Genomic DNA, 25,463 nt, shown 5'->3' on the forward strand with positions numbered 1-25,463 from the left:
TTACCCTATTGCCTATATATATATATTATAATAAATATATATTATATGTAATAATATACATATCATTCTATATGTTTGTGAATATGTATTTATTTATACACACACAGAGATATACAGTTATTGATGTATATATACAGGTGAAATGACTCAGGGTCATGACCTGTTTCTCTGCATTGACTTTAACAATGCCCATATTGACCAGATTAACTACAGATGCTTACATGGCATATGACAAAAGCCAAAAGGGATGAGTCCTTTCCTTATAATTCAGAAGACATGAGGAGGTTTTGGTCTACTTTTCTATTTCAAGGTAGAGTGTATGTGTCATTGCTTTATTGGTTATTCCTGTTAAGTTGTTCTCACTCTATAAGTCTTGATATTTACATTTCCCATGGCTTTTTTTATTCCTGTTGGAATAGGACTTATTTGTACTACATATCTTATCATGTGAACCCTTAGTAAGTTCATGGATAATGTGTTGGGAATATTGATCTGCTGGAAGGTAGGAAGAGTCTGCAGAAGGATCTGGACAGGCTGGATCAATGGTGGGAGGCCAAAGGAATGAGGTACAAGACCAAGTGCTGGGTCCTCCATTTCAGACACAATAACCCCAGGCAGTGCTACAGGCTGGGGCAAAGTGTCCCAGTGGGAAAGGACCAGGGGGTGCTGGTGACAGCAGCTCAACATGAGCCAGCTGTGTCCAGGTGATCAAGAAAGCCAATGGCATCATGGCTTGTAACAGCAATAGTGTGGCCAGCAGGACCAGGGCAGTGATTGTCCCCCTGTACTGGGCACAGTGAAGCCAAACCTCGAGTCCTGTGTCCAGTTCCAGACCTCTCAGTTCAGAAAAGACATTGAGGTGCTGGAGTGAGCCTGGAAAAGGACAATGAAGCTAATGAAGGGTCTGGTGAGCAAGTCCTATGAGGAGTGGCTGAGGGAGCTGGGATTGTTTATCCCAGAAAAAAAAACGGGCTCAGGAGAGACTTCATTGCTCTCTGCAACTCTGGTGAGAGTCTGTCACTTCTCCCAGGCACACAGCAACAGGATGAGGGGACACAGACTCAATCTGCACTAGGGGAGGTTCAAATTGGACCTCAGGAAGAATTTCTTCACTGAAAAGGTTGTTCAGCATTGGAATGGGGTGCCCAGGGAGGGTGTGGAATCACCATCCCTGAAAGTGTTCAGGAAATGACTGGACATGGCACCTGGTGCCACAAAGTGGTCAAAGACTGGACTCAATCCTTCTGGAGGTCTTTTCCAACCTAATGGATTCTGTGATTCTGTGACATGGCCCTTGACTCTGAAAAGGAGGGTTTGAAGAGAAAAGTACAGGCAGCAGGGGTAAATAGGAAGCCTTTTCCTCTTCAGGTGTCTCTTTTCTTCTGAGAAGGTCCACAGGCTCGGATGGCAGTAGAGGAGACAAACCCTGAAGAGGTCAGTGTTGTTGGAAATGTGAGGAGTAGCCATTCACACAGGCAGTGGTTATTCAAAGAGAAACTCTCCATTTGACAGTGCTGTCTTCTAGATGACTTTGAAACATGAAAACACAACTTGGTTTTAAAAGAGGGCTTTTATGTTCAATGTGAAAGTGCCTGTTAGTTTAATGTGTGCTTTGGAAGCAGAGATATGTCCTAGGACTAGTTCTCAGATTTCCTTTTTATGAGTTTACCTGCCATACAATGCTTTTATGTAGAAAATTCTGGCACCACCACTGGCACTGAGAAATGTTTACGTGCAATATGTAGGAGTGCTCCTCTTGTGCCACATGAGCAGGAGCTGTGCCCTGGAGTAATCAGTGACACTCGCTGCACTTCACGGGGCTAAAGATGGGCAGGTTTGGATTCTCTGTCTGCAGCCAGATTCCAAGACACACACTGAGGCAGCTGGGGGTGTTCAACCTGGAGAACAGATGACTCCAGAGAGACCCTGGAGCCACTTCCAGTGCCTTGAAGTGCTCCAGGAGAGCTGGAAAGGGATTCTGGGCATGGACATGAAAAGGCAGGACAAGGGTGAATGGCTTCCTGCTGCTGGAGAGTGAAGCTAGATTAGATATTACAGATACATTGAAAAGGTTTGGTGGTTATTTTGTACATGCAGAGTAACTTCACAGGATCCCATGCAGGTAAGTCGTTCCTCAGAAATCAAAGGCAGTTTAATGTTACAAAACTCATAATAGATGTGGCCTTTGTATCCAGAGGCTAAAATGGTTAAACAAACATCTAATGCTGACCTAAATTCGTAATCTCACATTTGATATGAAAATAACACGTGAAAATAAACATTTGGGTTTTGATAAATTTAACTTCCCTCTGTTCTAATAGCACCCAGCAAGATAAAGCACTTATGTTAGTGAAAGTATTCCTTTTTTTTTTTTTTTTCTTCTTCCCTTCTTCTAGATTAGCATTTAAATTAAGACAGGAAACTCCCTGCAGGACCTCCTGTGAGACTCAGGAATGACCCTCATGTCTTTGGACATCATTTCCCAGGAAAAAGCCTCTCTCTGCAGGGTGAGATGGAGAGATGTACATCTTCCCTGGACGAGCAGCTGCAGATTGGCCTGGCAGCGCCACAAACAAAATGTGTTTCATGCAGAACCACACACAGTACATTTGCTGCCTACAGGAGAGAGATATGGTAGCTTCCATATGTCCAACCCAGCAGATGGGGATGGCATCTCCTTTGCCCAGGGGATGGCAAAGCACCTGGAAGCAGTTCCCAGGCTGCCTTCCCAATGAGCAGCCAAAGATACTCCTGGGTGGACAAAAGGAGTTTTGCCCAGCAGAGGCCAGGTTATGCCAATGTCTTAATTTTCTTGTTTCCTTCTCTTCCAGAACTGCACTTGACAACTGGTTCATACAATCTGAACCCTTGGTGTTATTGGAAAAGGACTAAGCAGGCTGCATAATCTAACACTTTGCAGTTAAGTGTGTTTAGCTCCCAGGATTTCCTCACAGGTCCCAGCAAAAATAATTTTTCCTTAGTGTCTAAAATGCCTGTGACACACTGGAGCCCAGAGCTCTCGTCAAAGATGGACAGACACAGAGCAAACTGCAAAGTTACCCTCCCTTAAGATGCAGCTGCATCTTCCCAGGGAACAGAGGTGCTTCCCACCCCACCGTGGGCATGGACCAGCTCTGGGCTCAGCAAAGGGCTGCATCCCTCTTCCCCACTCACACCAGACTCAGCAGAAAACAGGGGCAATCCCAGATGAAAGCTGCCTGGCAGCATGCTTGTGGGGCTGGGGCAGCCCTGTGCTCAGCTCCAAGCTGAGCTGCTGTGAGAAGAACCACTAATACCTGTGGGAAGGCAGCAGTCAGGCTGATCCTTTAGTTTGTGTTTTCCAAGTACTTCATCTGCCTGCTGTGGAAGGAAGGGCATTTCTACCAAAGTGGCAAAGGACTCTTAAATGCCTCTGCTGCACTCTGAGACCGGCTATTTTTGTAATACCACTAGGAAGGAAGATGGGTGGGATTTCCCAAACAGGGTTTAGAGTGAGTTTGTCAGGAGTTCTGCCATCAGCTATGCCTGTCCAGAGGACATTTGCACAATCTTAAGAGGAGTTTTGGTATTCACAATGCTCCCCCTTCTTCTAATTAAAAGGTTTGATGTTCCCAGTGTGATTTGGCTTTAGTTTTTCCCAAGAAATAAACTAAGCAAATGCAGAGAAATGTGAACTCTGTTGTGATTGCAGTACTGGAGAAAGTAGATTTTCAAGTGATTCAAATGATTCCTTTCTCTGTTGGGCTTCCTAAGTGTTCCACAAGCTTGCTGTGCAGGACAGGGCATTTCTGGGTACTGCCAGGGGTGAAGGTCCTGGAAAGTGCCTGAAAAGTTAAAAGAGAAAGGGACTGATGAAGATGATCAAGCAGGCAGTGGTTCCAGAGCCTGGCAAGTGGGGGCAGTGGGGCATGGGATGAGTAATGGTGAGGATGAGTGTGGTCTCAAGCTGAAGCTGGTGTGCAGAGGTGGGTGAGCGAGTCAGAGGGAGCCCCCCGAGGTACAGCAAAGGTGTCTGCAGACGTTCCTCAGCCTGAAATCGCACTGATGCTTTCATCCCATCAGGAGCTGTGTCAGCATTTGATGCCAGGAGAAAAAAATCCATCCAGGAAGAGGACCTGAGATTTCAGGAGCTGTCCAGCAAAGGCAGTGAGATTGATGTGCTCACTTTGCTCTCCTAGAAAGCAAACTCTTCTCCTAGGTGTCTGTGCAGCCCAGCTGGCACAAGGCAGGGCTCTTGCTACTCTGGCAGCTGGGGGCAACAGGAGCAGAACTCCATGGTGCTCCCAGGCAGTGCCCCGTGTCTGTGCTGGGAGCTGCTCCCCTGTGCTCAGGTGTGCAGAGCCCTTGGAGCTGCCCCTGGGGAATGGGCCTGGCCTGTGGCTGCTGGCCCAGGTGGGGCTGGGTGTTGCCCAGGATCCTGCAGCACATCAGCCAGCCCCAGTGAGGCTCTGCAGACCTCAGGGCAGCTGCAGTGGCCCAGGGTGCATCTCTTGATGCAGCTGAGGCAGGCCTGGAGCTCTGCTGGCTGCAGTCAGAGCAGGGACCCCAGCACAGCTGGAGACACCTGCATGGGGCTGCCTCAGTCTGCACCTCCAGCAGAACCTGTGTCTCAGTGCAGCCCCCAGACAGGTTGGTTCTTGCTGAGCAATGAGACCCAGTAGGACGATGAACAACAGCTCCTGAGCTGACAAGTCCAGTCCCAAGCTGGCACCTCTGGACGTGACACAGCTTGCATGAGCTGTTGGCACCCTGGCCCACTTTGTTCATGCCCATTGCCTGGAGAATAACTGGTGTCTAAAGATGACACTTCTGAGGGTGTAATGACATCCTCAGATTGCATCTGGACCCCCAATGTCCTGCAAGGGTGCTCTGGGCACTGTGACATTCCTGGTGGTGGTAGATATTTCATTCAGAAGCCGCTTGTGGTTTCTATAAGACATGACCCTGCAATCCAGCACTGCAGCAAATAACTTTTATTGTAAGCTCTTGCAAACTCAATGATGTGGCAAACATTGATCTTTTACAACCATTGAATACATTTGCCCAAATCAGTTTCCCATAAATCTGCAGAAAAGCTTCAGAAGCAGAGCAGAGAAGAAAGGTATCCAAGGAGTGCATCCCAGGAATTCAGCTTTGGCTGCTCAAAGCTTTCTATAGATCTGATGCCAAAGCCTGCCTGTCTGATACATCCCGTGCTGCTGTCATTTGCAGTTTCAAAAGCAAGCAAACAAAGGCATGTCTCAGCATCACAGAATCACTGAATTGTTGGGTTTTGGAGGGACCTCTCAAGATCTTCTAGTCTGGGCTCCAGGCTGCAGCAGGACCAGCCTAGAGCAGGTTGTCCAGCATCATGTATTGTTGGGGGTTGGGTATCTACAGGCATGGAGATGTCCAGACAAGATCTCTGGGCAATGTGAGGTGCCCTGGTGCCACAGCCTTCCTAAGGAGGTGAAGGACAGGTCAGCTGCACACCCTCAGGGACAGCTGAGGAGGAGAGGACTGGTTCCTGAGAGCTCTCTCCTGAGATGGGCAGCCAAGCAAAGCAGCTGGAGGCTGTGCCCACATCTTGGTGCCTTTGAGCACAGGAGGAGATGCCCTGAGGGACAGAGCTGGAAACACACCAGAGAAGGAAGCAGCACAGACACTGCACAGGACATTGGTCCCCCTCTACTCTGCTCTGCTGAGACCCCACCTGCAGTGCTGCCTCCAGCTCTGGGGCCCACAGCACAAGAAGGATACAAAGCAGTTGGTTTGGAGTGGAATCCAGTGGAGGCCATGAAAGCTCTCCAAGGGCTGGAGCATGTCTGCTCTGGAGAGAGGGTGAGAGAGCAGGGGATGTTCAGGCTGGAGAAGCCTCCTGAGAGTCCAGGACCTAAAGCATCTCTTAAAGGGCTGGAGAGGGTCTCTGGACAAGGCTGAGGAGTGACAGGACAAGAGGGAATGGTTTCACTCTGATGCATGGCAGGGTGAGATGGGATCTTCTAAAGAAGTAAATTACTGTGAGCAGGCTGTGGTATGAGCAAAATTTACCCAGAGATGATTGGACTGTCCCATCCCTGGAAGTATTCAAGGCCAGGCTGGGAAGGGCTTGGAACAACCTGGTGTCGGGGAAGGCATCCCTGCCCATGGCAGGCAGGTCAGAATGAGATGATCTTTAAGACTTTAAGATCCCATCAAAGCCAACCCATTCTGTGATTCTGTGATTCTATGGCATGTGGCAAAAGCCACCAAGCCTTTTCCACCAAGGATGTGAGGCTTATTGCCGAGGACAGGCATTTTTGAACAGAGTAACCTCTGTCGCCCCATAGTGCCCCCTCAACCTGTTCTCCAGCTCTCCCAGGCTGAGGACCTCCAACTGGTTCTGGTCATTATCAGCAATGGCCCCCCAAGCCTTCTTGGGCTGTGTGCCCACCAAGCAGCAGGCAGCTGACCAGATGTGGCTGGGTTTGTTAACCCTCCCTTCAGCGACGGTGGTGTTCCCAGGCACAGCACCCGTGATGACGTAGGTGGTTGTACAGCCCTTGCTCTTTTCAGGCATCGTTGTAAACTCGTAGACGTTCCACTGACCAGTGTACAGACTCTTGTCCATAGGCACTACATTGGTGAGGGTGAAGGTCGCCGTCTGGCTATCTGTACTATTGTGATGGCCACTGGGGTTCAAACGGCCACGAGACAAACCAAGCAGGTGACTGTAGTCATCATCAACAGCCTGGCTCTGTTTGATTTGATCTGGGGTGAAACCGTAGTTTTCTATGAGGAACAACTCTGTTTCCATGTCTTTAAGATTATTTTTACTTATCAGCTGAACAGGGAAAAAGAAAGAGGTGTTAGAATGGGGAATGAAGTAATGGAGAAGATTTCCCTGGAGCAGAAGTCTCTGATGGCCAAGATCCCATTTTGTCTTATCTCAGTGTATGAAAATGTATGATCTGAGAAATCATAGACATCCCACTCCTGCATGAATGCAAGAGCTCTAAAGAGAAAGCAGCTCAGAATGTGACTGCTCTCATTATGACTTGTGACCTTTGGGATCCAGCGTGCAGCCTGTGCTGGGAGCATGGATGGATGCATGAGACAAGGAGCATTTTCCACTCCTGGCACTGAAAGGTGACTTTGGTGAGACACCTCCCCTGCCAAATCTGCTTCCCTTTCCTCCTGTCTCCACAGCCCAAATCGGCCCTGGGCTCTCCCTGGATCCCCTCATGCCACTCTATGATTCTGTGATTCTTTTGTGTTGTTGCTACAAGTGTACTTCACTTCTGGAACACCAGAAGTTGCCTCCTCTGACCCCACACACAGGGAGATGTGTCAGGAAATCAGTCCTGGAGCTGAGGTTTCCCTGGGAGGACTGCAGTTTGTTCAAGGATGAACTTTTTTCTTAGGAAGCAAAAAGATGTCATTGTAAATGGAATCTGTTACAGCAGTGCTAAGAATGTTTCTCAGAGCTGATCTGGGCCAGGGACATCTTCTGCAGTATCAATGAAAAGAAGATGCAAATGATCAGCCTCTGAGGGGGGCCTGTAACTTCAAAAAAGTCTTTGTGCAACTAAGTACTCCAAAAAGGCCTCTGGAGAAAGTTAGCAAAATCAAAGATATTTTGGGTGGCCTTGGTCCAAGGTCTAGGAAGAACATGCCAGATTAGACAGGGCTTGGAGCATGCTGGTCTAGGGGCAAGTGGCCTGGCCCATGCAGGGGAGTTGGATTGAGATGGTGTTTAAGGTTCCTTCCAAAACAAACCATTCTGTGATTCTACAAAGGGAGAGAAGTGTCAACCGTCCCTTGTCTGGAGGCTGCACTGGTGCAAGACCAGATTAGTATCTCGAGTTCCTATGCGTAATAGGATGAAATTATTATTTTTTTCCTAACGTCAATGTCTTTTTGTTCATATCTAGTGAAATGTATTTAGTCTTCCTCTGGAGTAGGGCATGTGGCTTCATTCCCTGGCTCATCTTCCCCCAAATGCCATCCTGCTACTCTGCCCTTGGCAATGAGAGGAATTGCCTCTTTTTCTCTTCTGCAATTGGCCTGGCCTGTTCTACTGAAGGTTTTCTGAAAGACATTTGTGAGGGCTCTATAGGCTGTGGACTTCTGTCTGTCTGCTGGATCCTTCTGGACCAAGCCTGAGCCAGAGGTGCTCAGGGGTCACTGCCCATGGATGGAGATCTCACCCTTCTGACTGGACTGGCACTGATGCTCCTCACTTTTCACTGCCTCAATCGTCACTCCAGAAATCCCTCCACAGTTAATCTGACCCTCTCATCTCCAGTGCCTTTTCCCCCGAGGCTTTGGCCCTGGGTCACGTCACCCCATTCTGAGTTTTTTCTCAATTCTCTCATGCCACTCACAGAGCCTGTTTGACTCTTCACTGGGAGCAGATAAGCTCTGTCAGGGATGCAGAACAGCTCAGGGCAAAGTAGGGATCAGATCCAGCAGGACTGTTGGTCCCTCAAGTGTAGCCTCTCTTGGATGCCTTTTCCCCATCACTTGGTCACCCACCACACAGGGAGAGGAATCATTTGACTTTGTCATGTGATGCAAAGTGATCTGATTTGCTGTTCCTGTCAGGTCAAGGCAGGAAAATGGGCACCTTTGGGATATAATTCCTCTCATTCTCCTGCTGATGTGTCAGATGCATCAGAGGACCTGTGTGGTGCAGGTGTTAGAAGTTGAATGAGAAAATTCCCATCCAGTGTGTCCATTTGCATATGTGTAGTGGTAGGGAATAGAAGTAGTAATTTAAATGCTGCAGATCATCTCTGAGTGGTTGGAGGGTGATGTGCTGTGAGAGAGACACTCACCTGGGGCTCAACAAACCAGACTGATTCTGGTCCAATGCCAGATCCTGGCTGGTAGATGTAGGCAGAGTACACTGGAATTCTCCCATCTCTGTCGTACAGGGTTGCAAAGTGATAGGAATTCTTGTAGCGCTGGCAGATCCAGGCTGGTTTCTTTGGCTCCAGGACATCATTTGGGGGGGTTCCCCCATAGAAAAACTGGGGACAGCTTGCAAAGGGCATCACCACCTCGCTGTGCCCCAGCCAGAGACAGCTGGCCAACACCTGCAGCAGCAGCAGCCACAGCATTGTGGGAGGATTTCAGGGAAGGGCTCTTGCTCCCCTGGAAGGCAAATGCAGAGGGACACTCAGCTTGGAGACAGCTGGTCATGGCCTGGAGCCTTTTTGTGCAGGGGGACAGAGCTGGCAGAGGAGGGGATCATGAGAGACCAGGAAAGGAAACATTTCTGGCATCTAGGATATGGAAAAATCATGAAGGCAGTAAGGGTGAAACCTAAAAGAGGGGTTAGGGACCTGGAGGAGGCAGCAAAGGGAGAACTCAGCCTGAGGAGAAAGGAGCAAAAGCCATAATCAGTGTAATCAGCTCTCAAAGCAATGTGAGCTTGCAACTGAGGCACAGTCCTGGGACAAGGTCACCTTTTCCCACCTCCCTCCTGCTCTGAGCACCTTCCCACAGCAGACACCTGCAGCTGGGCAGGGACTCTGCTCAGCCCCCTGCAGTGCTGAGCTGGGCTTTAATCTCATGGGGCATTGGGCAGGGAAAGAACAGCACTGCTGCACTTGCTACACATCTCTGGCCCTATCCAGGTTCACACAGACACGCAGCCCTTCCAGTCAGACCCAATATTGAACCTGAACCCCAAATGATCCACTTGGGGTCCTGCTTCTCAGCTGACATTGGGCAATGTCCTGCTGCTCACCTTGCATTTCCACAATATCCAACCCCAGGGTCTGAACTTGCAGACACATGGAGAGACAAAATGAAGGGGGCAAGCAGATGGTAGCAGCAAGCATGAGGGATTACACCTCTATCTTATCAGCACAGTGGCTGCTGCAATGCAAGCACTGAGGGGCACCTCTTCATGAGGTTCCTTGAGGTTCCTGCTGATGCCCACCCTTAGCTTTGCTGACTGATTTTCCTGTACAGTCAAAGGCACAGTTGCAGGAATCTCTTGGACAGCCACCTGTCCTATTTTGACTTTCTCAGTGCTGCTGTGATTCTCAGCAGTCAGTGAGATCATTCCTTTATGAGAAAAGTGCTGAAGAGCTCCCTGGGATTGCTGCAACCAAGCGAGGGGCTTTGTCTCCTTTCAGAGGCAGCACAGGTTGAGGATAACAGGGATGCTTCCATTTGCATTGCCAGACACTCAGTGGAATGATTTCATATCATCAGCATTTGGAATAAGGCAGCCAGGACAGGCAGTTGAAAGGGTTTCTGGGAGAGAAAGCTGCCACAGCCTCTAAAGCACAAAGCCCACCCTTGGCTGGGAAGGGTCTGAGCTGAGGACTGCTGAAGGCTTGACAAGTCACCTTGTACAGTTGATCTTTTCTTATGCATCTCCCTGACCCTCATCTCTCCATTTCCATTGGAATCAGGATGTTGAGCTGCACACAGCCCTGCTCTGACCCAACATTTGTGGTCCTTTTTCTCTTTTTCAGCCCTGGATCAGGAAGGTGGTGACCAATGAGCTGGAAACTGAGAACTGGAACCACAAGTTGGGACTTTTTACAGCACTGGGCAGAGCATGCCCATAGCTGACCCAAATCAAACAGAGGAGTGTCTGAAAAGTTCTTCTGCATGACCCACTCCATGAGATTAAAATGTATCTAACTAACTTAATATCTAACTTAATAGATATATAGAAAACACCTACCTTGAGGAAGAACAGCACAGGATTCTGCTTGCAGCTCCAAAGTGGCAGAGGACTCTCAAATGTCTCTGCTGCAGTCTCAGACTGTCTGGGTTTATATGCTCTCCAGAAAGAGACAGTTGATGGATTTCCCAAGCAGTGATTCAGACCACACCTTGGTTTGTCCAGATGTTTTTTTGCAAGGTCATGGGTGGAGTTTTGGTAGTCAGTAATTTCTTGCTTCCTTCTTATTCAACAGTTTGATGTTAATTTTCAGATGAGCTGGCCTGGCTTTCTTTCCCAAGTCATTCCTTCTGTCCTTTTTATCCTGACTGACAGAAAATACTCAAGTGCTGCAAAATTTAGTGCATGCATAAGCTCTGATTGCTCCTTGGAGCTCAGCAACTCCAGCCTAGGCTTTGTCTGTATAATTTTACTCCAAAGCTCAGGAAGGACTTTGAATATTGGAGACAATGGGGAGGAAGGAGCAAGAGCTTACCTTGCAGCAGAGTCTCAGAACTGAGAACTGAACCGTTCCTTCTGTCTTCTCCGTGGAGAAAGGACTGGTTGAATCCTCAGGACTGCCAATGCAATATAGAACTTTATATTTATTAATAGTCATAAATTTGCCCTTTCTCATAAACAGGGAATTGTACATAAAAGAGAAGTTTTCTATTTTTTTTCAGGGGAGTTTGTTCACACCCATTCTGAAATATGATGACAGGTGTTTGTCATAGTTTCCTCATAATTTCTCCCAAATTTGCTGACTTGCAGCATGGTATGTCAGCATCAGTTAACAGGGTCTGGTGACTTCCTTGATCATTTCATCAATTCCACCTGCATATGTTTCTGTTCCCAACAGAACAGCTCTGGTGACATTAGATGGACTGGCCTGTCTCTGAGGACACTCACATATTCACAAGCTGCTCTTCTGCAGCCTCACATTACATCATTCCTATGGCCAGGCTGCAAATGCTCTCTTGCCTGATTGCCATGGCTTTGGAACAGCTTCCTCCCAGCAGGCTGGGAAGGAGAAGGCTCTGGGGATACCTCAGAGCTCCTGCCAGTACCTGAGGAGTCTGCAGGACAGCTGGAGAGAGAGACTGTGGACAAGGGCATGGAGTTGATAGGTGTGCTGGGTTCAGAGTTAATTTTCCTGACAGTGGCAGGTATGGGGCTTTGTTTGGACTTGTGCTGAACACAGAGTTGATAACACAGACATGTTTTTGGTTTTGCTGAGCAGAGCTTACACAGAGCCAAGGCCTTCTCAGCTTTTTGTACTGCCAGGCTGGCAAGGAGGCTGGGGGTACTTGGGAGGTTGGGAGGAGACAAAACCAGGACAGGTGACCCCAACTGACCAGAGAGATATTCCAGAGCATGTGAATTCGTGCTGAGTATATAAAGTGAAGGGAGGAAGGTGGAGGGAGGGGACATTTGGAGTGGTGGGTTTTATCTTCCCATGTAACTGTTAGGTGGGATGGGGCCCTGCTGTCCTGGAGGTGGCTGAACACCTTTCTATCCATGGGAAATGGTGAAAGAATTCCTTGTTGTGCTTTGCTTGTGTGCACAGCTTTTGCTTCCCCTGTTAAAGCAAATAAAAGTATGTCCCACGATCACACAATCACTGAATTGTGTGGTTTTGGAAGGACCTGTCAAGATCTTCTAGTCCAGGCTCCAGGCTCAAGCAGGATCAGCTAGAGCAGGTTGTCCAGAATGTTCTCTGCTGCATCTTCAGGTGTGTGGCACACTTAAAGTGGTTGGTCAGCAGCATTTCTGAACGCCTCCTCACCTGGCTCCCAACAGAAGGGGCATTTTGCCCAGGTACAGCAAGTGAGAACCTCAGTGCAGGGAGTGTAACAGGAACTCACCCAGCACAACTGATAAGTAGTTCCTCAGAAATCTGAGGTGCCAGCTTACAATGTGACCTTATTAAAAGTTTCCGAACAGGAAGGTTTGCCTCCTTGATGGACCAAAGAAGAATTTTTCAGCTGCTCTCTCAAGCAGAGGCCCGAAGATGCCACTGTCTTGATTCTCCTGTTTCCTTCTCTTTTGGGACAGCACATGGCAACATGTTCAGTCCATGGAATGTGAACCCTTGGTGTTATTGGAAAAGGACTAAGCAAGCTGCATGGTCCAAGCCACTTTGCAGTGTGGTGGCCTTAGGTCGCAATGTCTCCTGATGGCTCCCAGCAAAAATAATTTTTCCTTGGTTTCTAAAATGCCTGTGACACACTGAAACCCAGAGCTCTCCTCAAAGATGGACAGACACAGAGCAAACTGCAAAGTTACCCTCCCTTGTCAGTGCAGCTGCATCTTCCCAGGGAACAGAGGTGCTTCCCACCCCACCGTGGGCATGGACCTGCTCTGGGCTCAGCAAAGGGCTGCATCCCTCTTCCCCACTCACACCAGGCCCAGCAGAAAACAGAGGAAATGCCAGATGAAAGGTGCGTGGCAGCATGCTTGTGGGACCGGGCCGCCCTGTGCTCAGCTCCAAGCTGGGCTGCTGTGAGAAGCACAGAATCATTTCTGTTAGAAAAGGCCTCTGAGGTCATTGAGCCCAACCTTTGACCAAACACCACCATGGCACTGAGTGCCACATCCAGGGCACTGATAATCCACCACATCCTCAGGCAGTCCATGTTGAATCACCCTTTCTGTGAAGAAATTCCTCCTGATATCCCGGCAGAATCTCTCCTGGTGCAGGTGGAGGCTTTGTCCTCTCATTGTCTCGCTGCTTGCCTAGGAGAGAATGCTGGCCCCCAGCTGGCTACACCTCCTTTTCAGGGAGCTGTGGAGAGAAATAATCTCTCAGAGCCCGTTCTTCTGGGCTAAAGAACCCCAGCTAATGGCGCTCCAAGAGATGGGACTGATTGCTCAGATGCAAAAATTTGGTTTATTGATCCCAAAGCTTCAGTGTATATACCTTTCCAGTATCTATACATTTCAGCTGTTACTAACAAATAGCTGCTCCCTTAAGCAATAATAACTGTAGCAACCCTATCTAATGTTTCTTAATAACAGTGCTTAACTACAGGCAAGCAGAGACCCCTACAAGCATGTACAGGCTTACATAAGCTAAGCATAATCAGCATATCACTCCCTTCTGCTTCCCTCCTCAGGGTATGGTCTGCCACGGCCGCAGTGCCTGCCAAGGCTTACGGCCTACCAATGCTAACGTGTCCATGTCTGGGATGAGCTGGGCAGAACTCTCATTCCTGCTCTCCTGCTGCATCTCTACACTCAGCTGTCCCAGCTGCTCCTCACAGGCCTTCCCCTCCGTGCCCTTCCCCAGCTTCATGGCCTTGCTCTGCTCTGGCTGCAGAGGTGGCCTCGGCCCATGGATCCAGCCTGTCCAGATCCCTCTGCAGAGCCTTCCTGCCCTCCAGCAGGCTGAGTCTCCCACCAAGCCTGGCATCATCTCTCATCTTTCTGAGGCTTCCCTGGATCCCCTCACCAGATCAGCAGTACAGATATTGAACAGAACTAGGCCCAACACTGGTCCCTGGGGCACACCGCCTGTGGCCGGACACCAGCTGGATGTGGCACCGTTCAGCAGCACTCTCTGGGCCTGGACATCCAGACAGTTCCTGTCCCAGCCAAGAGAGCAGCTCTGCAAGCCGTGGGCTGACGGCTTTTCCAGGAGAATGCCGTGGGAGACTGTGCCAAAGGCTTTGTGTGAGTCCAGGTAGACACTTGCACAGCCTCCCCCTCATCCACTGGGCTGGGCGTCTGTCATCAGTGAGATCAGGTTCTCTAGGCAGGAGCTGCCTTTCCTAAAGCCCTGCTGGCTGGGACTGATGCCTTGGTTATCCTGTGTGTGCCGTGCAATCACACTCAGGACAATCTGCTCCAGAACCCTTCTGGGAAGCAAGGTCAGGTGGACATTCCTGTAGCTGCCCAGATTCTCCTTGCAGCCCTTCTTGTGGATGGGTGTCCCAATGGCCAAACTCCAGGCATCTGGGACCTCCCCAGACACCCAGCACTGGTTAGAAGTGATGGAAGGTAACAGAATTTCTTAGAGAACATGGACATGAGGTATTGTGGAATGCGATTTGAGCTATCCCAAACTGGGCCTCAGGCTTGGGCCTGTGTAGAAGTAGATAAGCCTGTGGTGCAGGTAAAATTTAGATTAAGGTGTGTGTATGCATTAGGTAAGAGAGTGATAGTGGAACTATGGTGGCTACCTTAAACTGAGATTGTTTGCATTCCTTTTCACGCTGAATACCAATTAGAAAACACCGGCAACTGTAAATTATTTGAAACTGTCTATAACTGGCCATTTTGGGAATAAAGGGGAGAATGTATGATTTCACCATATTGGTTTTGTTCTGTGTTACTCTGTCCAGCTTCCAAATAATTAACAGAGGCCCTGGTTTCAATGGAAAGCAACACTGCTCATGCATGTAATAAGGCAGAATCCAAGCTGATCCTGTTCTCTCTTGTGCTGCCCATGTGTTTCACAAGCTTGCTGTGGATGGCAGGGCACTTCTGATTACTGCCAGAGGTAAAGGTCCTGGGAAGAGCCTGGGAAGTTGATAGAGGTGGCGCTGATGGACTTGCTGTTTTGGTTTTGCACCACCTGGTTTTTGGTAGCAGGGGGCCCACAGAGATGGCCTCTGTGAGAAGCTGCTAGAAGCTTCCACAATGTCTGCCAGATGCTGTCCCTGATGGCTCTGAAGAAGGACATGCTGCTGAACCACAGCTGGGCCAATTAAAGATGTTGATAATGCCTCTCTGATAACATATTTAAGAAGAAAATCAAAACAAAGTGGGGTGTGCAGTTTTCATTCCAGCCAAAGAAGAGGAGGAGGTGAGAACATGTGAGGGAAACAACATGGAGACATCAAGGTCTCCATGGGGAAGGAGGTGCTCCTGGTGCCAGACCCAAGATTCCTCTGCAGACCATGGTGATGACCATGGTGAAGCAGCTGTGCCTCTGCAGCCTGTGGGGATCTACTGGAGATGCAGAGATCCACCCACAGCCCTTGGTGGAAGAGCCCACACCGGAGCAGGTGGATGCCTGGAGGAGGCCGTGATCTAGTGGGAGACCCAGTGGAGAGATGGATCTCCTGCTCCCAGGCTGGAGCAGCCTCTCCTTGGAGGACTGCACCCTATGGAAGAATGCCCCATGCCACAGCAGATTTGGGAGGACTGTGTGCCTGTGGGAGGGACTCGTGTTGCAGCAGTTTTGGTTGGCCTGCTGCTCTAGAGAGAGTGGAGCCACACTGGAGAGGTTCAAGGAGAACTGTCTCCCATGGGAGGGACCCCACAGTGCAGCAGGGGAGGGACTCCTGTCCCTGAGCATGGGAAGAAAACCTTGGGTGATGAACAAACAAAACCCCCACAGTTTGTCTCCCTGTGGTGTTGGTGGGAAGCAGGGAAGGGTTGAGAGAAGAAAAGGTGTCTCTAAGGGTTATTTTACTTCTCATTATCCTCCTCTGATTTTGTCAGTAATGAACTCCTTTTCTATCTCTAAGTTAAACCTGTTTTACTCTGGAGTGTTTCCTCCCAGTCCTTATCTCAACTCATGAACCCTTAATGAATTTTTTTCTCTCTCCTCTGTCCAGCTGTGGCAGGGGAGGGTGAGTGGGCAGCTTTTGAGTGTGCCTGGCATTTGGCCAGTGTCAAACCATGACACTTGGTCGAGCATGCAGCGGTTCCAGAACCTGGCAAGTGGGGGCAGTGGGGCATGGGATGAGCAATGGTGAGGATGAGTGTGGTCTCAAGCTGAAGCTGGTGTGCAGAGGTGGGTGAGCGAGTCAGAGGGAGCCCCCTGAGGTACAGCAAAGGTGTCTGCAGACGTTCCTCAGCCTGAAATCGCACTGATGCTTTCATCCCATCAGGAGCTGTGTCAGCATTTGATGCCAGGAGAAAAAAGTCCATCCAGGAAGAGGACCTGAGATTTCAGGAGCTGTCCAGCAAAGGCAGTGAGAGTGATGTGCTCCCTTTGCTCTCCTAGAAAGCAAACTCTTCTCCTAGGTGTCTGTGCAGCCCAGTTGGCACAAGGCAGGGCTCTTGCTGCTGTGGCAGCTGGGGGCAACAGGAGCAGAACTCCATGGTGCTCCCAGGCAGTGCCCCGTGTCTGTGCTGGGAGCTGCTCCCCTGTGCTCAGGTGTGCAGAGCCCTTGGAGCTGCCCCTGGGGAATGGGCCTGGCCTGTGGCTGCTGGCCCAGGTGGGGCTGGGTGTTGCCCAGGATCCTGCAGCACATCAGCCAGCCCCAGTGGGGCTCTGCAGACCTCAGGATAGCTGCAGTGGCCCAGGGTGCATCTCTTGATGCAGCTGAGGCAGGCCTGGAGCTCTGCTGGCTGCAGTCATATTAGGGACCCCAGCAAAGCTGGAGACACCTGCATGGGGCTGCCTCAGTCTGCACCTCCAGCAGAACCTGTGTTTCAGTGCAGCCCCCAGACAGGTTGGTTCTTGCTGAGCAATAAGACCCAGTAGGACGATGAACAACAGCTCCTGAGCTGACAAGTCCAGTCCCAAGCTGACACCTCTGGATGTGACACAGCTTGCATGAGCTGTTGGCACCCTGGCCCACTTTGTTCATGCTCGTTGCCTGGAGAATAACTGGTGTCTAAAGATGACACTTCTGAGGGTGTAATGACATCCTCAGATTGCATCTGGACCCCCAATGTCCTGCAAGGGTGCTCTGGGCACTGTGACATTCCTGGTGGTGGTAGATATTTGATTCAGAAGCCACTTGTGGTTTCTCTAAGACATGACCCTGCAATCCAGCACTGCAGCAAATAACTTTTATTGTAAGCTCTGGCAAACTCAATGATGTGGCACATATTGATCTTTTACAACTACTGAATACATTTGCCCAAATCAGTTTCCCATAAATCTGCAGAAAAGCTTCAGAAGCAGAGCAGAGAATGAAGGTATCCAAGGAGTGCATCCCAGGAATTCAGCTTTGGCTGCTCAAAGCTTTCTATAGATCTGATGCCAAAGCCTGCCTGTCTGATACATCAGGTGCTGCTGTCAAGGTGCAGTTTCAAAAGCAAGCAAACAAAAGCATGTCTCAGCATCACAGAATCACTGAATTGTTGGGTTTTGGAGGGACCTCTCAAGATCTTCTAGTCTGGGCTCCAGGCTGCAGCAGGACCAGCCTAGAGCAGGTTGTCCAGCATCATGTATTTTTGGGGGTTGGGTATCTGCAGACATGGAGATGTCCAGACAAGATCTCTGGGCAATGTGAGGTGCCCTGGTGCCACAGCCTTCCTAAGGAGGTGAAGGACAGGTCAGCTGCACACCCTCAGGGACAGCTGAGGAGGAGAGGACTGGTTCCTGAGAGCTCTCTCCTGAGATGGGCAGCCAAGCAAAGCAGCTGGAGGCTGTGCCCACATCTTGGTGCCTTTGAGCACAGGAGGAGGTGCCATGAGGGACAGAGCTGGAAACACACCAGAGAAGGAAGCAGCACAGACACTGCACAGGACATTGGTCCCCCTCTACTCTGCTCTGCTGAGACCCCACCTGCAGTGCTGCCTCCAGCTCTGGGGCCCACAGCACAAGAAGGATACAAAGCAGTTGGTTTGGAGTGGAATCCAGTGGAGGCCATGAAAGCTCTCCAAGGGCTGGAGCATGTCTGCTCTGGAGAGAGGGTGAGAGAGCAGGGGATGTTCAGGCTGGAGAAGCCTCCTGAGAGTCCAGGACCTAAAGCATCTCTTAAAGGGCTGGAGAGGGTCTCTGGACAAGGCTGAGGAGTGACAGGACAAGAGGGAATGGTTTCACTCTGATGCATGACAGGGTGAGATGGGATCTTCAAAAGATGTAAATTACCGTGAGCAGGCTGTGGTATGAGCAAAAGATACCCAGAGATGATTGGACTGTCCCATCCCTGGAAGTATTCAAGGCCAGACTGGGAAGGGCTTGGAACAACCTGGTGTCGGGGAAGGCATCCCTGCCCATGGCAGGCAGGTCAGAATGAGGTGATCTTTAAGACTTTAAGGTCCCATCAAAGCCAATCCATTCTGTGATTCTGTGACATTGGGAAAAGCTGTTGAGCCTTTTCCATCAAGGATGTGAGGCTTTTTGCCGAGGACAGGCATTGTTGAACAGAGTAACCGTTCTCCCCCCATAGAGCCCCCTCAACCTGTTCTCCAGCTCTCCCAGGCTGAGGTTCTCCACCTGGTTCTTGTCATTCTCAGCAATGGCCCCCCAAGCGTTGTAGGGCTGTGTGCCCACCAAGCAGCAGGCAGCTGACCAGATGTGGCTGGGTCTGTTAACCCTCCCTTCAGCGACATTGGTGTTCCCAGGCACAGCACCTGTGATGACGTAGGTGATTGTACAGCCCTCGCTCATTTTGGCCATTGTTTTAAACTCGTAGATGTTCCACTGTCCATTGTTAAGAATGCTGTCCTGGGGCACGATATTGGTGAGGGTGAAGGTCACCGTCTTGCTCTCTTTACTATACAGATGGCCACAGGGGCTCAAATGGCCACGATCCAAACCAGTCATTTTGTCGTAGTCTTCAAGGACAGCCTGGCTGTCTTTGATTTGGTCTAAGGTGAACTTGTGTTCATCTATGAGGACGGTCTCTCTTTCCATGTCTTTGAGATTATTTTTACTTATCAGCTGAACAGGGAAAAAGAAAGAGGTGTTAGAATGGGGAATGGGAGTAATGGAGAAGATTTCCCTGGAGCAGAAGTCTCTGATGGCCAAGATCCCATTTTGTCCTATCTCAGTGTATGAAAATGTATGAATCTGAGAGAAATCATAGACATGCCCCTCCCGCATGAATGCAAGAGCTCTAAAGAGAAAGCAGCTCAGAATGTGACTGCTCTCATTATGACTTGTGACCTTGGTGATCCAGCGTGCAGCCTGTGCTGGGAGCATGGATGGATGCATGAGACAAGGAGCATTTTCCACTCCTGGCACTGAAACGTGACTTTGGTAAGACACCTCCCCTGCCAAATCTGCTTCCCTTTCCGCCTGTCTCCACAGCCCAAATCAGCCCTGGGCTCTCCCTGGATCCCCTCATGCCACACTGTGATTCTGTGATTCTATGATTCTGTGATTCTTTTGTGTTGTTGCTACAAGTGTGCCCCACTTCTGGAACACAAGAGGTTGCCTCCTCTAACCCCACACACAGGGAGATGTGTCAGGAAATCAGTCCTGGAGCTGAGGTTTCCCTGGGAGGACTGCTGTTTGTTCAAGGATGAACTTTTTTCTTAGGAAGCAAAAAGTTGTCATTGTAAATGGAATCTGTTACAGCAGTGCTAAGAATGTTTGTCAGAGCTGATCTGGGCCAGGGAGCATCTTCTGCAGCATCTTTGAAAAGAAGATGCAAATGATCAGCCTCTGAGGGGGGCCTGTAACTTCAAAAAAGTCTTGGAGAAACCAAATACTCCATAAAGGCCTCTTGAGAAAGTTACCAAAATCAAAGATTTTTTGGGTGGCCTGGGTCCAAGGTCCAGAAGAAAAATGCCAGGTTAGATAGGGCTTGGAGCATGCTGGTCTAGGGGCAAGTGGCCTGGCCCATGCAGGGGAGTTGGATTGAGATGGTGTTTAAGGTTCCTTTCAACACAAACCATTCTGGGATTCTACAAAAAGAGAGAAGTGTTAACCCTCCCTTATCTGGAGGTTGCACTGGTGCAAAACCAGATTAGTGTCTCGAGTTCCTATGCGTAATAGGATGAAAGGAGGTTTTTTTTCAGAACTTCAATGTCTTTTTGTTCATATCTAGTGAAATGTATTTAGTCTTCCTCTGGAGTAGGGCATGTGGCTTCATTCCCTGGCTCATCTTCCCCCAAATGCCATCCTGCTACTCTGCCCTTGGCAATGAGAGGAATTGCCTCTTTTTCTCTTCTGCAATTGGCCTGGCCTGTTCTACTGAAGGTTTTCTGAAAGACATTTGTGAGGGCTTTATAGGCTGTGGAGTTCTGTCTGTCTGCTGGATCCTTCTGGACCAAGCCTGAGTCAGAGGTGCTCAGGGATCTCTGCCCATGGATGAAGATCCCACCCTTCTGACTGGACTGGCACTGATGCTCCTCACTTTTCACTGCCTCAAACGTCACTCCAGAAATCCCTCCACAGTTAACCTGACCCTCTCATCTCCAGTGCCTTTTCCCCCGAGGCTTTGGCCCTGGGTCACCCCATTCTGAGTTCCTCCTCACTTCTCTCACACCACTCACAGAGCCTGTTTGACTCTTCACTGGGAGCAGATAAGCTCTGTCAGGGAGGACAAAACAGTTCAGGGCAAAGTGGGGATCAGATCCAGCAGGACTGTTGGTCCCTCAAGTGTAGCCTCTCTTAGATGCCTTTTCCCCATCACTTGGTCACAGACCACAGCATGACACAGGGAGGGGAATCATTTGACTTTGTAATGAAAGCAAAGTAATCTGATGTCAGGTCAAGGCAGGAAACTGAGCACCTTTGGGATATAATTCCTCTCATTCTGCTGATGTCGCAGATGCATCAGAAGAGACGTGTAGTGCAGGTGTTAGAAGTTCAGTGAGAAAATTCCCATCCAGTGTGTCCATTTATGTGTGTGTGTGTAGTGAGGTTGTAAGAAATAGAAAAGTTGGGTTAAATGCTGCAGTTATCTTCTTATGATTAGAGGGTGATGTGCTGTGAGAGAGACACTCACCTGGGGCTCAACATACCACCACTTATGAGGTCTCTTGGCAGTTCCAGGCTTGTAGATGTAAGCAGAGTACACTGGAATTTTCCTCTCTCTGTCGTACAGGGTGGCAAAGTGATAGGAATTCTTGTAGCGCTGGCAGATCCAGGCTGGTTTTTTTGGCTGCAGGACATCATTTGGGGGGGTTTCCTTGTAGAAAAACTGAGGACAGCTTTCAAAGGATGTCACCACCTCGCTGTCCCCCAGCCAGAGACAGCTGGCCAACACCTGCAGCAGCAGCAGCCACAGCATTGTGGGAGGATTTCAGGGAAGGGCTCTTGCTCCCCTGGAAGGCAAATGCAGAGGGACACTCAGCTTGGAGACAGCTGGTCATGGCCTGGAGCCTTTTTGTGCAGGGGGACAGAGCTGGGAGAGGCAGGGATCATGAGAGACCAGGAAAGAAGATATTTCTGGCCTCTAGGATATGGAAAAATCATGAAGGCAGTAAGGGTGAAACCTAAAAGAGGGCTTAGGGGCCTGGAGGAGGCAGCAGAGGGAGAACTCAGCCCAAATGTGGAAGGAGCCAAAGCCATAACCAGTGTCCTCAGCTCTCAAAGCAATGTGAGCTTGCAACTGAGGCACAGCCCTGGGACAAGGTCACCTTTTCTCACCTCCCTCCTGCTCTGAGCACCTTCCCACAGCAGACACCTGCAGCTAGGCAGGGACTCTGCTCAGCCCCCTGCAGTGCTGAGCTGGGCTTTAATCTCATGGGGCATTGGGCAGGGAAAGAACAGCACTGCTGCACTTCCTACACATCTCTGGCTCCATCCAGGTTCACACAGACACGCAGCCCTTCCAGTCAGACCCAATATTGAACCTGAACCCCAAATGATCCACTTGGGGTCCTGCTTCTCAGCTGACATTGGGCAATGTCCTGCTGCTCACCTTGCATTTCCACAATATCCAACCCCAGGGTCTGAACTTGCAGACACAGAGAGAGAGAAAATGAAAGGGCCAAGCAGATGGTAGCAGCAAGCATGAGGGATTACACCTCTATCTTATCAGCACAGTGGCTGCTGCAATGCAAGCACTGAGGGGCACCTCTTCCAGACATTCCTTGGGGTTCCTGCTGATGCCCACCCTTAGCTTGGATGACTGATTTTCCTGTACAGTCAAAGGCACAGTTGCAGGAATCTCTTGGACAGCCACCTGTCCTATTTTGACTTTCTCAGTGCTGCTGTGATTCTCAGCAGTCAGTGAGATCATTCCTTTATGAGAAAAGTGCTGAAGAGCTCCCTGGGATTGCTGCAACCAAGTGAGGGGCTTTGTCTCCTTTCAGAGGCAGCACAGGTTGGGGATAACAGGGATGCTTCCATTTGCATTGCCAGACACTCAGTGGAATGATTTCATATCATCAGCATTTGGAATAAGGCAGCCAGGACAGGCAGTTGAAAGGGTTCCTGGGAGAGAAAGCTGCCACAGCCTCTAAAGCACAAAGCCCACCCTTGGCTGGGAAGGGTCTGAGCTGAGGACTGCTGAAGGCTTGACAAGTCACCTTGTACATTTGCTCTTTTATTTATCTCCCTGACCCTCATCTCTCCATTTCCATTGGAATCAGGATGTTGAGCTGCACACAGCCCTGCTCTGACCCAACATTTGTGGTCCTTTTTCTCTTTTTCAGCCCTGGATCAGGAAGGTGGTGACCAATGAGCTGGAAACTGAGAACTGGAACCACAAGTTGGGACTTTTTACAGCACTGGGCAGAGCATGCCCATAGCTGCCAAATGAAGCAGAGGAGTGCCTGAAAAGTACTTCTGCATGACCCACTCCATGAGATTAAAATGGACCCAACTAACTCAATATCTAACTTAATAGATATATAGAAAACACCTACCTTGAGGAAGAGCAGCACAGGATTCTGCTCACAGCTCCAAAGTAGCCGAGGACTCTCAAATGTCTCTGCTGCAGTCTCAGACTGTCTGGGTTTATATGCTCTCCAGAAAGAGTTGATAGATTTCCCAAGCAGTGTTTCCGACTGCACCTTTGTTTGTCCAGAGGTTTATTGCAAGGTCTTGAGTGGTGTTTTGGTAGTCCATAATTTCTTGCTTCCTTCTTATTCAACAGTTTGTTGTTAATTTTCAGGTGAGCTGGCTTGACTTTCTTTCCCAAATCCTTCCTTTTGTCCTTGCCATCCTGACTGACAGAAAATACTCAAGTGCTGCAAAATTCAGTGCCTGCATAAGCTCTGATTGCTCCTTGGAGCTCAGCAACTCCAGCCTAGGCTTTGTCTGTATAATTTTACTCCAAAGCTGAGGAAGGACTTTGAATATTGGAGACAATGGGGAGGAAGGAGCAAGAGCTTACCTTGAAGCAGAGTCTCAGAAATGAGAGCTGAACCATTCCTTCTGTCTTCTCCCTGGAGAAAGGACTGGTGGAATCCTCAGGACTGTGACTGCAATATATACCCAGACAAAAATTTGCCTCGTCTTAAAAACAGGGAATTGCATAGAAAAGAGAAGTCTTCTATTTTTGTTCAGGGGCTTTATTCACACCCATCCTGAAATATGTTGACCGTTGTTTATTTCCACAGAATATCTCAAATTTGCTGACTTGCAGCATGGTATGTCAGGATCAGTTAAATATATATCCAGTCATAAATTTGCCCTTTGTTATAAACAGGGAATTACATAGGAAAGAGAAGTTTTCTTTTTTTTTTTTTATTTAGAGGAGTTTGTTCCTACACAACCTGAAATGGGCTGACAGTTGTTTTTCATTATTTCCTCAGAATTTCTCCCAAATTTGCTGACCAAAAGCTTGATATGTCAGCATCAGTTAACAGGGTCTGGTGACTTCCTTGATCATTTCATCAATCCCACCAGCTGCAGCTGCTGCTGCTTCAGCACCTGCACATGTTTCTCTTCCCAACAGAACAGCTCTGGTGACATTAGATGGACTGGCCTGTCTCTGAGGACACTCACATATTCACAGGCTGCTCTTCTGCAGCCTCACATGACATCCTTCCTATGGCCAGGCTGCAAATGCTCTCTTGCCTGATTGCCATGGCTTTGGAACAGCTTCATCCCAGCAGGCTGGGAAGGAGAAGGCTCTGGGGATACCTCAGAGCTCCTGCCAGTACCTGAGGAGTCTGCAGGACAGCTGGAGAGAGAGACTGTGGACAAGGGCATGGAGTTGATAGGTGTGCTGGGTTCAGAGTTAATTTTCCTGACAGTGGCAGGTATGGGGCTTTGTTTGGACTTGTGCTGAACACAGAGTTGATAACACAGACATGTTTTTGGTTTTGCTGAGCAGAGCTTACACAGAGCCAAGGCCTTCTCAGCTTTTTGTACTGCCAGGCTGGCAAGGAGGCTGGGGGTACTTGGGAGGTTGGGAGGAGACAAAACCAGGACAGGTGACCCCAACTGACCAGAGAGATATTCCAGAGCATGTGAATTCGTGCTGAGTATATAAAGTGAAGGGAGGAAGGTGGAGGGAAGGGACATTTGGAGTGGTGGGTTTTATCTTCCCATGTAACTGTTAGGTGGGATGGGGCCCTGCTGTCCTGGAGGTGGCTGAACACCTTTCTATCCATGGGAAATGGTGAAAGAATTCCTTGTTGTGCTTTGCTTGTGTGCACAGCTTTTGCTTTCCCTGATAAAGCAAATAAAAGTATGTCCCACGATCACACAATCACCGAATTGTGTGGGTTTGGAAGAACCTGTCAAGATCTTCTAGTCCAGGCTCCAGGCTCATGCAGAATCAGCTAGAGCAGGTTGTCCAGAATGTTCTCTGCTGCATCTTCAGGTGTGTGGCACACTTAAAGTGGTTGGTCAGCAGCATTCCTGAACGCCTCCTTGCCTGGCTCCCAACAGAAGGGGCATTTTGCCCAGGTACAGCAAGTGAGAACCTCAGTGCAGGGAGTGTAACAGGAACTCACCCAGCACAACTGATAAGTAGTTCCTCAGAAATCTGAGGTGCCAGCTTACAATGTGACCTTATTAAAAGTTTGCGAACAGGAAGGTTTGCCTCCTTGATGGACCAAAGAAGAATTTTTCAGCTGCTCTCTCAAGCAGAGGCCAGAAGATGCCACTGTCTTGATTCTCCTGTTTCCTTCTCTTTTGGGACAGCACATGGCAACATGTTCAGTCCATGGAATGTGAACCCTTGGTGTTATTGGAAAAGGACTAAGCAAGCTGCATGGTCCAAGCCACTTTGCAGTGTGGTGGCCTTAGGTCGCAATGTCTCCTGATGGCTCCCAG

The 25,463-nt window shown here is 49.3% G+C and overlaps 2 protein-coding genes across 3 annotated transcripts; both read right to left on the bottom strand.

The window, feature by feature from the left end:
• Window positions 1-4,950: 4,950 nt before the first annotated feature.
• On the bottom strand, window positions 4,951-10,915 carry LOC134550410 (endonuclease domain-containing 1 protein-like). Its single transcript, XM_063397089.1, has 3 exons — window positions 10,670-10,915; window positions 8,799-9,117; window positions 4,951-6,802 (listed from the first exon to the last, which is right to left on the bottom strand). Exons 2-3 carry the CDS (start codon window positions 9,081-9,083, stop codon window positions 6,257-6,259), a joined length of 831 nt encoding a protein of 276 aa, XP_063253159.1. The 5' UTR covers window positions 9,084-9,117; window positions 10,670-10,915; the 3' UTR covers window positions 4,951-6,256.
• Window positions 10,916-17,384: 6,469 nt separating this feature from the next.
• On the bottom strand, window positions 17,385-24,018 carry LOC134550411 (endonuclease domain-containing 1 protein-like). Of its 2 annotated transcripts, none has more exons than XM_063397090.1 (3): window positions 23,572-24,018; window positions 21,235-21,553; window positions 17,385-19,220 (listed from the first exon to the last, which is right to left on the bottom strand). In XM_063397090.1, the coding sequence occupies exons 2-3, from the start codon at window positions 21,517-21,519 to the stop codon at window positions 18,660-18,662; spliced, it is 846 nt and encodes a 281-aa protein (XP_063253160.1). In that variant the 5' UTR covers window positions 21,520-21,553; window positions 23,572-24,018; the 3' UTR covers window positions 17,385-18,659. The 2 variants fall into 2 exon arrangements, with proteins under 2 accessions (XP_063253160.1, XP_063253161.1); XM_063397091.1 differs by lacking the exon at window positions 23,572-24,018 and adding an exon at window positions 23,102-23,553.
• Window positions 24,019-25,463: the final 1,445 nt, after the last annotated feature.

This window comes from Prinia subflava, chromosome 4, assembly GCF_021018805.1.
Source record: "Prinia subflava isolate CZ2003 ecotype Zambia chromosome 4, Cam_Psub_1.2, whole genome shotgun sequence".
NCBI lineage: Eukaryota > Metazoa > Chordata > Aves > Passeriformes > Cisticolidae > Prinia > Prinia subflava.